The 16,304-nt window shown below is 36.6% G+C and overlaps 1 protein-coding gene and 3 pseudogenes across 2 annotated transcripts; 2 read left to right on the top strand and 2 right to left on the bottom strand.

The window, feature by feature from the left end:
• Window positions 1-2,419: 2,419 nt before the first annotated feature.
• Window positions 2,420-4,312, bottom strand: LOC148294434 (uncharacterized; annotated as a pseudogene).
• On the top strand, window positions 4,229-10,369 carry LOC110756282 (protein RAE1-like; annotated as a pseudogene). The gene is made up of 12 exons (XR_015835830.1): window positions 4,229-4,421; window positions 4,527-4,675; window positions 4,756-4,842; window positions 5,187-5,264; window positions 5,831-6,026; window positions 6,362-6,503; window positions 6,983-7,030; window positions 7,563-7,691; window positions 8,333-8,410; window positions 8,673-8,744; window positions 9,817-9,897; window positions 9,987-10,369. The product of XR_015835830.1 is annotated as a protein RAE1-like (transcript).
• Window positions 10,370-10,503: 134 nt separating this feature from the next.
• On the top strand, window positions 10,504-12,686 carry LOC110756285 (uncharacterized). The gene is made up of 2 exons (XM_088253749.1): window positions 10,504-11,076; window positions 11,397-12,686. The coding sequence occupies exons 1-2, from the start codon at window positions 10,583-10,585 to the stop codon at window positions 12,319-12,321; spliced, it is 1,419 nt and encodes a 472-aa protein (XP_088109875.1). The 5' UTR covers window positions 10,504-10,582; the 3' UTR covers window positions 12,322-12,686.
• A 134-nt stretch (window positions 12,687-12,820) lies between these two features.
• Window positions 12,821-13,261, bottom strand: LOC110756284 (protein yippee-like At4g27745 pseudogene; annotated as a pseudogene).
• Window positions 13,262-16,304: the final 3,043 nt, after the last annotated feature.

The following is a 16,304-nucleotide window of genomic DNA, read 5'->3' as shown; positions in this document are numbered from 1 at the left end:
CATAGTAGGAAGGAAAGCATTTGAAACCACAGGGACATACAATGATATAATGAAAAAACCTCAATCAGTTGACACATAGAGGAAAGCACCAAACCAAAGAGTAGTGGTTCTGTTTAGAGACACCTCGGATACCTTCATTCTTTGCATACTTCTCAAGTCGCTACACTTTCTTGCTTCTCGTGGTTATGGGAAAGCAAGACAACGTCTAACCATTGTTTCAGTGTGCCGACTATGCCGACCATGCATGAATTGCATGATGCCGAACGACACTTAGGGCCCGTCTGGTAACGTTTTCAGAGAATATTTTCAGAGAATGAAAACAAGAAAACAAATTTGCATTTTCAGGAAATGAAAATGCGTCTGGTAGATTAATTAGAAAACATCTTTAGAAAACAAAAACAATGAAAACGTGTCCGGTAGTACAATTGTTTTTCAGGTGTATTTTTGCTAATTTCAGTTCTAATTTTTTTTAATTCTGATATTTTTAGAGGTTAAAATTATTATAAACAATGAAAAAAATCAAAGCTAAAAAACTATCTTATCTCCTTTCTTTTCTTTTTTTTCTCTTTTTCTCCTTTTCTCTCTTTCCTCCTCTTTTCCTTCGCATGCTGTTTCTTTTTTCTCTTTTTTGTCCTCTTTCCTTCTTTCTTCCCCTTTTCTTCTTCCTTTCCTTCCCAGGCTTCCATGGCATGAATCCTATACACCCACCCACCCATCTCTCTCTCTCTCTCTCTCTCTCTCTCTCTCTCTCTCTCTCTCCACTAATTAATGGTTGTGGTGGTTCGATTAGGTGATGATGGTGGTTGAGCTGGGTATGTGGGTCGGAGAAGATGGGTGTTGTTCTTTTCTTTTCTCTTCCTCTGTATCTGTTTTCCTTTTCTTTTCTTCTTCCTATGTAATTTTTTTTCTTAGTTTGCTGGGTCGGAGAAGGTGGGTGTTGTTCATGTTGGGGGGTTTATCGGTTGTCAAGAGAGAGAGCTAGAGTTGTCGATGGGATGCATTCTCATGTCTTCGGAAAACACTGAAAATGAAATTACTGAAAACAACTTTTTTTCATTTTCAACTTTTGTTCACAAAGTCAGATTTGTTTTCAGAAAATGTTTTGTGAGGGAAAACGAAAACAATGCACCGAACGTGTATTTGTGAAAAACAGGAAACAAAAACAGAAAACAGGCCCTAAAAACATTACTGAACGGGCCCTTAATTACTATGTTGAGCATTTCTCTTACTGGGCTTTACAAAAATTAAGGGGTGGACTGAGGTGAACACCCAATGACAAATTATATGAGTTTAGGATCATATTTGCAATGTGAGGGCTGGTCATTCATTATATTGATTTGAGATTTATGAAAGAATTTACACATCTGGATGGATAGCACAGCATATGTGGGGGCTGTATTCAATTATTCTTGCTAATGTATATTTTTTTCGAACATTCTTGCTAATATTTATGTCTATGTGTAGCCGAAAATTATCATATAGAAAACTTAATGTATCAAAAGTTTTCGGTCATGGAATTTATGAGGCTTGAATTTCCTTTAGTTTGTGATGAGTTAGTAAAATAAGGAACCGGAAAAGTACGAACAAAATATATATGTGTTTTATTCAGCAAAATTTTGATAAAATATAAATGAAAAGTTCGGCCACTATATAATATATATTTTTTCATTTTTTTATTCAATAATATATGAAAAATACGTGAATTTTGTATGTATTATTGAAAATTTTGTAAAAAATACATGTATTAAACGTGAAGAATATATATGTACATATATTACGTTGCATTGTATGTTTGAATTTAAAAACGTGTATTTTATTGAGTCTTTAAGATGTGTACAGAAAATAACAATACTTTAGAAATATAAGTAAGTATGAGTATAATACAAGTATTAAACGAGAAATGCTAACTAGTTATGACTAACGTTTTAGCTTTAAGTTAGATATGATATGCATATTAAAAAAGTGCTAAAATGTGAACAATGATATGGTCTATAATCTATATGCCTTGTGAAGGCTAAATAAAGTAAAAGACTAGTTATTTATATGTACTCCTTGTGAGGCTAAATAAAAAATGTAGAGGGGAATGAGCTCAAGTCTATATTGCTCTGTTTGGATGAAGGAATTGCAAATTACATAGAATTCTAAAATGACGGGATTTAGATTTCCGTCATTTCAATTTCTGGCAATTGAAGATTTCAGTGTTTGGATTTATGTATGTCGAATTTTGTAAATGACAAAAATTGAAAATTTCAATGTTTGGATAGCTCATGTAAATTGTAAATGATAGAAATTAAATATTTCGAAAAAACAAAAAAACTGATAACCGACATAGAAGGTATTCCTCGAAGTATAAAATAACATATCGTTTGATGAACTAAATAACTCAACTTAAACAAACAGAGCATATTAGCAAACCAAATCACTCCCCACATGCAATAAACATCAACAACATACTTTTTGTTTTTTTTCTCAATTGGGAGTGCCTTCAGCATATGAAATTGTTTGTCATTTTCTATTAGCCAAGCACATGCTTTGAGTTGTTCATTTTCACTAAGACCTGGTACTGCTTGTACTTCAGCATATACCTCTGCTGGATCAAGGTTCTTAGTATCAGCATGGATAAACTCTTCAAATGATAAAACCATTCTATCAATCGAATCAACAATAACATCTTTGACAGCACCTCTTTTCTTTGTGGGAAGAATATCACAAGAAATTGATGCACGATTTCTTCTCTTTTGGCCATTTGTCGAGGTTGGTGAAATATAATCAATAACATGAATATCTTCTAAATCTTGTGTATCACCATCCAAATCAACATGATCAACTTCACTAGCAAGAGTCATAACCTTAGTTGCATCTGCACCTATTTCAGCGCCCTCTCGAGTGGCTCTATCTTTGCCACACAAATCTACTATATCATCCCAATTTTCTATAACTTTAAATCGAAAACCTCTAGCATCGTCATGAGACTACCAAATAAATAATCAAAGTCAAATAAGAAAGAGAGAAGACCAAAATCAATTTTCAGCAGCATATAACAATCAATAAAGCTTTTCGTTTCCTTACATAGTATATAAAAAGCTTTTCAGCAGCATAGGCTTTTTTTTCAGAGTAGGCCCAGTTTGGGATTGCTGTCACTTTTAAAAGAAGTTGCTTCTGCTGTGCTTTGAAAATAATTAGCTGTAAAGTAAAGCAGCTCCATGTTTGGTAAATAATATTTTTAAAGTGATGTTAGTACAAAAAGCAGTGTAAAAAACGTTTGGTAAATTTTAATATAAAATTGTTGTAACTGTGAATAATGACTAAAATAGACATGATGTTAAAAGTGTTATGTACTAATTATGTGGTGGTAGTTGTAGTGATGGAGTGGAGGTGGTGGTGGTGATGAAGGTGAAGTTGGTGGTGGTGGGGATGGCGGTTGTGGAGGTGGTGGTGGTGGTGGTGTTGGTTGTGGAGGTGGTGGTGGATTTGGAGGTTTTGGAGGAGGAGGTGGTGGTGGTGGTGGTGGACGTGGTGGAGGTGGTGGATGAGGTGGTGGTGGTGGAGGATGAGGAGGAGGAGGAGGGTGTGGTGGTGGTGGTGGTGGTTGTTGTGGAGGTGGAGGTGGAGGTCGGGGTGAAGGAGGAGGTTGTGGAGGAGGTGGTGGTTGTGGTGGTGGTGGTGGAGGATGAGGAGGAGGAGGATGTGGTGGTGGTGGTGGTGGCGGTGGTTGTGGAGGTAGTGAATGTGGTGGTGCAAGTGGTGGAGTTGGATGTGGATGTGGAAGTGGAGGTGGTGTCATTTTTAAAAAAGAATGATGGTATTTTGGGAATTAAAAAAATTCATTAAATGTTCATCTCTGCTTCTTTTGAAAGCAGCTTTGAAAAGCAACCCAGAGCCTGCTTTTAAAAGCTGCTGTCAAAAGGCCATTGCTTTTAAAATAATCGGGATATTTTCTTTTTACCAAACACCTTAAACTGCTTAACTTTAAAGTGAAGTAGGTTTTTGGCGAAAAAAAGCAATTCCAAACGGGGCCATATCGATAATTAAGTCTTTAAATATTTATGGAGGAAAATGGATTTAACCCTAATAATTATTGTTTTGGTCCAACACTGAAAGCCCAAAAACTGAAACAAACCAATTTGTGAAAATAGTTTTATGGCCCATTTCTATTTCATGGGCTCTATCCAGATTAAAACGGAATAGTTATAATAAGCAACTCTGCGTTTTCTTGTAAGAAATTGTTTGTTTTCTTTTCGTGCGTAAGACCTACGAGCGGGAACTGAGTGAGTAACTCTGCGTTAGAGCTACGACGGGGAAGAGAAAACATGCCCTCCTTCACGCATCCCCCTCCTCTATTTATTTGCTCCTGTCCGTTTTCTTCAAGCAATCAGCTCCTCCTACTTCTCGTTCAGTTTCTTCTCCTTCCTTCTGCTCAGGTAACTCTCTCTCTCTCTCTCTCTCTCTCTCTCTCTCTCTCTCTCTCTCGGATTTTACTTGTATGATAAATGCTCACTGTTTCTTTATCTTTTGAAATTTGAAAGTCGACAACGAGCCATTATCACTATACCATGCTTGCTTGAGTGCAACTTCAATGTCGAAGTTCATGGCTGCTCCAAATGCAAATTTAAATTCAAATTCAAATCCAAATCCAAATCCAAATCCAAATCCAAATCCAAACAACTCCTTTGAGGTAAATTCATTGTCCATTTTTCTTTGCCTTCATGTATTTTTTTGCTGAGTTAATTTAATTTGATTTTGTGTGTTTTTTAGGTCGCTCAACCTCCAGACGACTCCATATCAAGCCTAAGTTTCAGTCCCAAGAGCAACATTCTGGTCGCCACCTCCTGGGACAACCAGGTTCTTGTTCTTTTTCTTTTCTTTCGTTTTTTTTTTTGGTTTTATCAGTTACAAAACCTTAGGTTTTGTTTCTTTGCTAAGAAATTTATTTGTAGAGATTTTGATTGAATTTCTGTGACCATCTTATTGAACTTGTGGTTTATGGACAACCCAGAATATAAGACAATATGCTATGAGGTTAATATAAATTTTTTTGGGTATAATCTGCTTATGTAATTTATGTTAACTGAAATTAGATAAACATGGGGCATTTATAATTTATTTTCTTTTCTGTTTTCTTTCTTTCGCAACCAAACAGTGTTTTGTTAGGATTCACTAATGACTTGTGGTGTTCCCTTGTTTAGGTGCGATGCTGGGAGATACACCAGAGCGGAACCAATATTGTCAGTCAGCCAAAGGCAGCGATATCCCATGACCATCCGGTAACATATCTTATTGCACATTGTTAGGCCAACTTGCTTTGTTTTCGATTCTCAAGCTTGATTTTGAACCTCTTGTATAATTATGGATATATGCACATACTGGCTTACAATGAGTCAATTATAACTTCCTATCACAGCGATGGTGCGAGTTAGAAATCCCTGTTCAGTATTTAAATTCTAGATCGCCTGCCTTTACTTGTAGAAGGACAGAATAATAATAGTAATTATGGTAGGTGTGCGACCTGTTTGCAAGATCTTAGGTTTCCAATGAAGATGTCAAGGACAATTGCATGTGCAATTGTTATATGGTGCTGATTTCAAAACAAGTAAATTTAGTAGTATTTTTATGCAATATTATTTGAAAAGATAGAGTTTTTTTTTGGAGTAATGAATGAACATGTGCATTTAATTTGAGACTACATGGGATCAATGTATGTCCTTTGAGGAAATTCTGTGATATCACTTGCAACTTTTCTTTCTTTCTTCTTTCTTGTAAGCTGGTCAGAAGTTTATAATATGATTCATGACTTTGTATACACCTATAGTAATATACTCCATCTATGTAGGTTTTGTGCTCAACTTGGAAAGAGGATGGAACAACTGTGTTCTCTGGAGGTTGCGACAAGCAAGTGAAGATGTGGCCTTTGGGTGGCCAACCAGTAACGGTTGCCAACTTGCCATGCATGATGCACCCATTAAAGAGATTGCTTGGATCCCTGAGATGAGCCTCTTAGTCACAGGAAGCTTGGACAAGACTATGAAGTAAGTAAAACATAGCCTTTGTTCTTATGTATTTTGAGCTATCTGAAATTTATACACCAGAAATTTGTGTGGTATTCTTTCTAAAATAATTCATTTAAGGTTATGGGAGAATGTTGTGCTTTGCTCTTGCCAGTTTGGCACCCTTTTTGCTCATATATTTTCTTCTTTGTTACAAAATGTTCTCATTCATCTGAGAACTAAATTTCTTGTAGTTGTTGATGTGTTGTATTGTTTTTCTACCTTAACTTATTTCATAAATTACTAAAGCTTTGTCATCTTGCCTTGATACCAAATTTTCTGTTTTTTTATTTATGATCTTCTCTGCCTATCTTCAGGTATTGGGATGTGAGGCAGCCAAATCCAGTGCATACACAGCAACTACCAGAGCGCTGTTATGCTCTATCAGTGAGATACCCTCTAATGGTTGTTGGCACTGCAGACAGAAATCTGATTGTTTTTGACTTGCAGAACCCACAGGTAAATTTTAGTTTTAGGAGTTATCAGATTAGATTTATTTTATCAATTTCATGCAAGAAAATCACATTAAAAAGTAAATCAGGCTTACTTATTTAGTAACTTTGTTCACTCCTAGTTTCAAAAATTAACATTTATTTAGGCTGTTTTTTTTATTTTATTATTTTTTTATATAAAAAAAATTACATTAAAAAGTAAGAAAATCACATTAAAAAGTAAATCAGGCTTACTTATTTAGTAACTTTGTTCACTCCTAGTTTCAAAAATTAACATTTATTTGGCGGTACTATGATGATAAGCTTCTCTAGTTTTTTAGTTTTCAATTCCAGTAAATCACTTTTCCACAATAAATTGCGACGGTGCTGGGATATATTATCTGTGTGATTTGATCACCTCCATGAATGTTCTCTATTTTGCTTCTAAATTTAATTATTTCCAATCACCAACACACTGAATTCAAGAGAATTCTTTTGCCCCTAAAGTATCAAACAAGGTGTGTTGCTGCATTTCCCGATCATCAAGGATTCTTGGTAAGTATTTTCTCTTGTGCTCGTAGTTTTCTGTTTGGGTTCTCTCTGAAAATATAGTTCTCCTCTTTTTTAAATAGCTTGCTTAGAATGACAAACTATAATATGGTATTCTTGCATAATTATTTCCACCAAACATGAATTCATGGTGTGCTTTCTTGTTTATGACTAGCAATTGATTAATGTGATAATTTCTGGAGAGTGGAGACACAAGAAAATTTTAGTTTTCTAGGGGATATAAAAAATACAAAGTGGTGACCAGTTTATTTAAAAATCTTTGACTTTGACATAGAGATTATTGTAATTTCTCAAAATGAGATTAAGAAGAAAAAAAAAAGAGAGGTTTAAATGTTTTTGTTGATAGTTGATATGCCTCTTTGTCATCAGTTCTTCCATTTGCCACTGTGCTTTCTTTTCTTGACTTATGTGATTGTTGATCATGATGTAAGATCATGCATACTCAGTCTTTGCTTCATAATTATTATATTCTCTGAATGGTTAACTAATTATGATTCTGACATTATGATGTAACCAGGTTGGCTCTATTGAAGGGAGGGTTGGTGTACAACATCTGGATGAAAAACAAAAAGATAAAAACTTTACCTTTAAGTGCCATAGAGAGGGCACCAGGATATACTCAGTCAACTCTCTGAACTTCCATCCAGTATGATTTTCCTTTGTCTTTTTCCTTTTTCATATGGATATTTTTTTTCTTCTGGATAATGCACTAAATAATGTTTGTATTTCTTCTGGTTGACTACCTTAAACTTAAGAAACCTCTTCATTAATTTAGTGTTCTCATGTTTCAGTATCCTAGTTAAGAAAAAATCGCTGAGATTGTTTTGAACCTTGTCATCCATAGACTATGATGTTTTTGTAGAAGTATGGTATTAGTATCATTGGTTCAGTCCTCACCTTAAGATTTCACGATTTGGATATTATTCTATCTATCATTCAGGTTTCAGATTTTTGATATCAGTGGATTTATTGGCATATGCACGAATTTTAGAGTTTCCTTTAAATATATTGATTTTGTTCTATTATATGAGGTAATGAGTCATGTCGGAAATTGCCACCCCTACTTTGAGTGCATTTGGATCAGTGTACTTTGTTTTACTTCAGAGTTATGACTGGGAATGCCTAATTTTGATATTTTATATTTTCTATGATCAGTCCAAACTCTTTTTTGTAGCATTCATTATGGTTCTTGTTAGGTTGTTCAAAGAAATGATGGATAAATCTGTGTTTTCATGTTCTGTTACTATTATTTGTAATTTTAAAGCTTATTTGAGTCCCTTGTCTCAGGTGCATCACACATTTACTACTGCTGGTTCTGATGGTTCTTTCACTTTTTGGGATAAGGATAGCAAACAGAGACTAAAGGTTTCTCCCACATCTATTTTCTATTTCTTTTCTCTTTGTATTATGTGCTTCTTAACTGTTATTTCTGTTCTGATAAGTAAAAGTTGCTGCTAAGCTGGCAGGCTTACTTTGTTGTCTTTAATTCTGCAGAATCCATATTCTTTTTCTGGCATGTCCTTGCCAATTCTCCTACTCTCTCCTTGTTTATATGTTCAGTCTATGACTGATCCTCTCTATTTATATGCGTATAGGTGTCTGATACAGCTTTTTTCTGATTTTTCAGGAAATGTCAAGGTGCAATCAACCTATACCTTGCAGTACGTTCAACAATGATGGTTCCATATTTGCATATGCGGTAATTCGCTTTCTTCATGATTGCCCAACCAATATGAAGACTCTCTGTCTCTGTCTCTGTCTCTGTACTCACATGCACCACCTGGGCACATAAATTCACAGCACTCACACATACCAAGGCAGACTAATCTGTAGCTGTTTTCACAACACTAACACATAAATTCACAATACTCTCACACACACCACCTTGCGTCATGACTTCATTGATCTATAGTAATATTCTGAGGGTTCTCTTATATACTTGATGCTTAAATTACCACTAAATTAGTATCATGCTCTACTTAAGATCATTCTCGTCTGTTAATATCATTGATTCATTTGACTGAGTCATCGTGTAATGTAAATTTAGAAAAAGGGAAATACCATCCTAACTTTTCTGGGTTTCCTCTTTCAAATCTGAGGTCGGAAATGACTTCTTGTGCACATGTATACAATTCATGTTCATCAACTGGTTTAAAGTGGTAAAAGTAGTTATGTTAGATTACATTTTGGGAAACAGAGTACGGCTAGCTAAACCTTTATGAGGAGAGGTCATTCAACTGTACACTATTATGGCATTCTTTTATTATTTGGGTACAAAGGAGACCAGAGGGAGGTTTAAACTTTTTGCTTGATTCTGGGGATAAATGTCCACTACCACTGGAGCTACAACCCCACACGTCTATATATAACTTTACAGTAAACCATCCTTGAATATTTAGATTGTCGTTGTACAAAATTTCAGGCAATGTTTTTTGTGGATGCATTTTTATGTTAGTTCTTGCGATGATGATCAACCTTTATGCAATCTCAATTTGTACCTCCAATAAACCTTAGCTCTCGCCTTTGATTAATGTGTTTTTTTTTTCTCTTGTTGTGTGCCATTGTACAATGATGTTTCTTTCTGTACACAAGTGACTAAGTGGTAGAGTAACTAAATGCCTCGCATTGCACCTTTAAATTGATGGTTATGCTTTCTGTACAAGCCAATATGACTTGAAAACTGATTGCACAAGACTCAAACAAACTCTCCCTCCAGATATTTTATTCTCATAATTTTAAATTGCATATCTTTTCCAAACTTGTGTTTGCAGGTTTGCTATGATTGGGGCAAGGGTGCAGAAAAACATAATCCAGCTACCGCAAAGAACTACATTTTCCTCCATGTGCCACAGGTATATTCGGACAACACATTTCAACAATTTTGTTCATGATGGCCCGAAAATACTGAAGACTGCACGTTTATATGTTTCTTTGGTTGCAGGAAGCCGAGGTTAAAAGGAAACCACAAGTCAACACTGGTGGAAAAAGGTGAAGCTGGTCGACCAGCCATGTCGGTTATGAGCTATTTCTGTACATGGAAGTTTTTAGTTACTGACGTTTGATCAAGGCTAGCCCCTCTGACAGCTCTTAAGAGGATATCCTACAGATTTTTAGTTACAGATTTACGATTCTCGATCAAATTTCTACTCTCAAAAATACCATTTTCCAATCTAGAAAACAGAGACCAGTAGAAATCCAGAGATTCTTGTTCAGTCACCAACTGCCACAGGATTTGAGCAAAACTCGTCTGAATCCGACTGATCACTAAGGTTGATAAAGTTGAGAATGATTGAAACGATAATACAAAGTTTTCTGATTCTTGAATTGTTGGTAGTGTTGTTGTAAACTTGTAATCATGGCACTTGAGATTGTTGGAGGGGCTGCTCTAGGAACAATATTTGCAGCCTTGTATGATGTTGTTAAGATAGCCATGGGAAAGACTGTCATGCAGTTCAAACCCCTCCTCCGAGATCTCAAGTTTACGCTAGGGTTTTCTGATTCTTGAATTGTTGGTAGTGTTGTTGTAAACTTGTAATCATGGCACTTGAGATTGTTGGAGGGGCTGCTCTAGGAACAATATTTGCAGCCTTGTATGATGTTGTTAAGATAGCCATGGGAAAGACTGTCATGCAGTTCAAACCCCTCCTCCGAGATCTCAAGTTTACGCTAGACTCGTTAGAACCATGGATCATCCAACAGATAGGAGAACATAACTTGGCTTTAGGTCTTCCAAATGACGAAATAGAGATCCTTCAACAGAAAATGGAGGAGAGTGTAAAACTCGTTGTCAAGTTATCGAAGCTTGGAATGTGGGACTGCGGCATTTGGTGTAGTTGTTGCAACTGCACGAAGCCCAGTTATATTGACAAGCTTGTTGAATTGGACAGTTCTCTTAGAATACTGTTGAAAAAACTGAAGCAGCAAGAAGCAAGGGATGTGAAGGAATCATTGATTTTGGCTAGGAAAATCCACGACCAACAAGATGAATTAAACAAAAGACTATCTGATTTAGTGAAAGTGCGACAAAGACTGTCTGATTTACTGAAAGTGCAATAGTTAGTAAATCAGATAGTCTTTGTTGCACTTTCACTAAATCAGATAGTCTTTTGTTTAATTCATATTGTTGGTCGTGGATTTTCCTAGCCAAAATCAACGATTCCTTCACATCCCTTGCTTCTTGCTGCTTCAGTTTTTTCAACAGTATTCTAAGAGACCTGTCCAATTCAACAAGCTTGTCAATATAACTGGGCTTCGTGCAGTTGCAACAACTACACCAAATGCCGCAGTCCCACATTCCAAGCTTCGATAACTTGACAATGAGTTTTATGCCCTCCTCCATTTTCTGTTGAAGGATCTCTATTTCGTCATTTGGGAGACCTAAAGCCAAGTTATGTTCTCCTATCTGTTGGATGATCCGTAGTTCTAGCGAGTCTAGCGTAAACTTGAGATCTCGGAAGAGGGGTTTGAACCGCATGATAGTCTTTCCCATGGCTATCTTAACAACATCATACAAGGCTGCAAATATTGTTCCTAGAGCAGCCCCTCCAACAATCTCAAGTGCCATGATTACAAGTTTACAACAACACTACCAACAATACAAAAATCAGAAAACTTTATATTTTCGTTTCAATCATAATCAGGAAGCAATAATACAGAGACGATGGGGCATGGCCAAAGTGAAGGGAATGATGTGCAAAGGGATACTCTGGGGGGTGCTCCTTGGTGCTGTTATACAAGTGAAGGACAAGACTAGGATGTTTAAGCGCATCCTTGGGAATCTTAAATCCACGATAGATCCTCTAAAACCACTTGTAGAAGAGATAGCAGAATATAACAAGGTATTGCATCTCTCAAAGGAGGAATTAGAGAATTTTACATTACAAATGGAGGAGGGTGCAGAGCTCGTTCACAAGTGCTCTAAGATTTGTAAGTGGGCTAGCTGCAAGAAGTATGAATATACCAATCAACTTCTTAGATTAGATGAATCTCTTCAATTACTCTTAAGTATATTAAGAGTGCAATTTGCAAGGGATGTGAGAGAGAGCTTAACTTCCTTAAGTAATACAGAGGCTTTGATCAAGCTAATTGAAGGGAAAATAGAGGAAGGAGTCAAGTTAGTTGAAGGGAGCGGTGTTGGTTCATGTGAAGTGGTTGCATTTGATGTTCTAAATGGTGCGGGGAACAAGGAATGCAAAGGAAACATTGGATTCAACAACGAATATGGAGGCAGCCGGCAAGCAAATCAAAGCAAGTGTTTTGGTACAAAATCAAATTGATGTTGCAGTAACTGAACCTGCATTCAGTCCTGATTGTATGGTTCATGAAGTAACTTAGCAATGAACTCTGCTATATCCTATAAATAGAAACTTTTAGTTTGCCAAGCATTTGTTCCTCGTCTGAGTCGTCTCTAGTGGACAAATTGCACATAAAGGGTACATTTTTAACCTCGAGTTCTTGATATATAGTGGAACTTTGACACTTAGCAAGTGAAGAAGAAGGATCTGCTTTATATATTTTGAGTTCATACATAGTGTTCATGGTCATTTCCTTTCACCCAGGAACGCCTATCTAGCTAGCAACGGATTTCTCCTATCCAGCACAACTTTGTAATTCTTCATCAGCAAATTCTTGTTCTTATTTCCCTTCATTCTACATTCAATCATCAACTTCTGTTGAAGTTCAAAACCCATTGGCATCCATTGAAACAAGAAGGTTCTATATGCAACGAGTGGAACAGAAAATTGTATGCAACATTTCAAATTCAATTCCATAAGCTTAACTGAAAGATTTAGTCACAATTTATTAACAAGATCAATCATCCCCAATACAATATTCACATGAGGAACACGAAATAAATGCACAACAAGGAACAATAATTGATTTTTTTTTCAACTGATGAGATTTTCTGAACAAGATGAATAGAAGCATGAGCATCCCATACACTTACATTTGACATGCAGACAGATGAACTAAAAGTCTCCACACACACTACCAGTTTTCCTTGACTATTTTTGATTTCTCAAGTATGAATTTCCCTTCCTTGTACTTCTGCGTTTCCTCATAGGCTCGTTCGTACTTCCAACCCAGCACCTCATGGCAGTCGCAGCAGGAGACATCAGCAACAGTGTGCAGACCAGTCATGAGTTGTCTGTTTTCTTTCGGCCCGACTGTAATGTTCATTGCATGTTAAAACAGAAAGGCTCGACCATTTCTACCCTATGATTTAGGAAAAGAAAAAGTCGAATCAAGTAATGTTTTTGCAATCCTCTCATCATAGTCACATCCAGAACAAGACTATCTAATATACACATCAACCAAATCAATACAATGCAGAACATAAAAACCCTCAACCAAAGAGAAAACAACTACTTGCCTTCCCTTGGCTAATCAAGTTTGAATTGAGTCTTCATTTCAACTTAAACGAAGGCTAAACTCTTATTCCTCATTTCATCCAAAATGTAGTGACAAGTAAACGTCTATTCATTTCATTTTAAAGAACAGATTCTCATTAACATATCAAAGCAAGTCTCTTTCTTAACGACAGACAATGAAAAGAAGCACAACAGCTTAATCAAAGCAAAGCAAAGTTCTTCACCTGAAAGGATATAGAAATGACATCATCATGAAGGGCAACATGGTTTCTGCAATTACAGCGACTATACAACCTCGGCCCAACAAATTCCGCCATCAGAAATCGAGATTACGATGAATAAAGCACAGACCCCTGAGCCGCTATACAAAATTCAAGACCCTCTGCTACAAAGCATCCAATCCAAACATTTGCAGATACAGCAGCAATCAGCATCACTTTTTAGTACAATCAAAATTGAAAATCTAAAAGAATCATATGTAAATACAAAAATTCAAGAGCAACAAGAAGCTCAACTTTTAATCACCAAATATTGGTCCACTATAAAATTGGTTATCAAATAGTCTTGGATGCAATTCCTGTTGACAAAACAGGGCAGTGATTTCGTAAAGGATCAAACAACTGAAACCAATGATAAAGAGCAGTAATGGTGATCATCAAGCCATCAATGAGGCCCAAAAAGAAGTAAATGGCAATTGGTAAAGACAGAATTGCTGTGAGAAAAGTAAAAGGCTAACAAAGAAACCCACTTCAAAAATAGCACAAGATCAGGGACAACATATAGCTAAAACCCAGTAATTAACAATGAATCTGGCTTAAGGAGAAAAACCCAATATTTGAAAATTAAAAAAATCGAAACTTTTTCTTTAATTATGAAATGGGTAGTGGACTGATCATCTGCAAAGGCCAGTAAATGCCAGAAATGTTTAAGATATGAGAATTACATGCATAGATTAAAATTAAGGGTTTATTATTTGTACCTGGCCAGTGTGCCATTGTGGGTTTATATAGATGGCTGTGGAAGAGAGAGAGAGAGAGAGATGGGGAGTTTAAGGTTCTCTGAGACAGACTGTGAGCTTTATAGTAATGGAGAGATGTGTCGGAGTTCGGTGAGTTCTAAACTTACTGATTAGGAAGATGACAAGTTGCCTTGAAGCTGTCCTGAGAAAATGACATAATTTACGCGCTAAATTACAAAGTTACCATTTATATTATTTATTTGTTAACGGTGAGTGAAGTGGTTGTGACAAAAATATGGAACACTCGCAGTAGTCTACTGTGGCAGTCGGCAAATCTATCATGGATTGCTTTGGCGATTTCTAACTATTTTTTTATTTAAAAAAGGTGAGTTTTATATGAACAAAACGTTTAAAAATAAATATTTTTTAAATTAAAAAAAGGGTTAAAAATACATGGATGATTAAACTTTAACAAAATTCATGAAATTGTTAGTTTGGTGTGAAAGTCATTATTCTGTTGTGAATTCTAGTAGGGGCAGTTGTACATATGCACGTAAGTCATTTATAACTATTGGCAAGATCTAAAATTTTGATGCATGAATAGTTAAAAATCACTTGCACACACAATTGGTTTTATAACAACTTAATTCATAATTCGCTTTATGATTCTTAAATCTCAACGCAAATCTTCTAGTTACATACAACTTGTGTAATCTTGATTTTTTTTTCCCAAGTACATGTGATAGTCTAAATTTATATACACAATTAACATGTTATAAGGGTTTGAACCTTTAACCTATGGTATGCTAGTCAAATCCATTTTCCACTCGTCTAGACTCTGTTGGAATCTTGATACATGTCAGATTAAAAAAAAAAAGAATAATGGAATAACTCTGTTGGCAGCAGCTGGGGCCCACTCTGACTCTATGGCTCTATCAAGATCTTTTTATATGGGGCTATCTCTGGTTTTTTTTTTTTTTTTGGTCAAGAGTACTTTCATTCCAAACGAAAGAGAAGTACAAGCAAAGGGCTGCGAAAAGAAAGGAGAAAAACAAGCAACGGCGAAACTAAAGCAGCCACAGCAGAAAGAGATGAAAAACAAGCTTCAGCAAAACAAAAGCAAAATTTGTTAGAGGCCAAACCTATGACACCTCCCAACAGGGAGCGTGTCCGCCTCTAATAGCCAGAGCTCACATCGTAGGGGGACATGGGAGCCCATCAGCTTGCAATACAAAGACCAAAGAGGATGGGAGGCTGGATTCCCAAACCTCATCACACATCCTCCTTCTAGCACGAGAAGCTGCAGCATCTGCTGCTTTGTTTGCACCACGGTGCACCCAATTCCAAGAATACGAATCGAAACCACTGCAGGCTCTTCGAATTGCCGTTAGAATGGGGAAAATAGTCCATCTACTCTTCTGAATATGGCCTTTGACAGACTGGACCAACTCCTTTGAATCAGATTCAAAAACCACATGTTAAATCCCCATTTGAGCAGCTAAATGTACTCCATTCAACGTTGCATGCCCCTTCGCCTCAATAGCCGACGCTGCTAGTCTGGTTTTACTACTACCGTCCAAACACACAGCATTCGAGTCCTGAACCACCACACCCAAACCTGCTAGCTTCGAACCTCCCTCCCAAGAAGCATCAACATTTACTTTACAGTATGCATGGGGAGGGGTAGACCATCTTGCCTCTGCCGCCCCAACCTCAACAGCATTTTCACTCATATTCATCACAGACTCAGTTTGCATTTGCATGAATTCGCTGACCATAGACTGGGCAACATGCAAAGTCTTCTGCGGGCACACCTGAACACCCTCAAAGACAGCAGCGCATTAACTTTTCCAAATACTCTAACAAGTGTATGCAATTTGAGCCATGAGCCAAGAGCCAAGATCGATCGTGAGCAGAGCTTTGAGGGAGC

The sequence above is a fragment of the Prunus avium genome, chromosome 5 (genome assembly GCF_965620075.1).
Source record: "Prunus avium chromosome 5, drPruAviu1.hap1.1, whole genome shotgun sequence".
NCBI lineage: Eukaryota > Viridiplantae > Streptophyta > Magnoliopsida > Rosales > Rosaceae > Prunus > Prunus avium.
The sequence above is the reverse complement of the archived record's forward strand: the minus strand, read 5'-3'. Positions and strand labels throughout refer to the sequence as shown.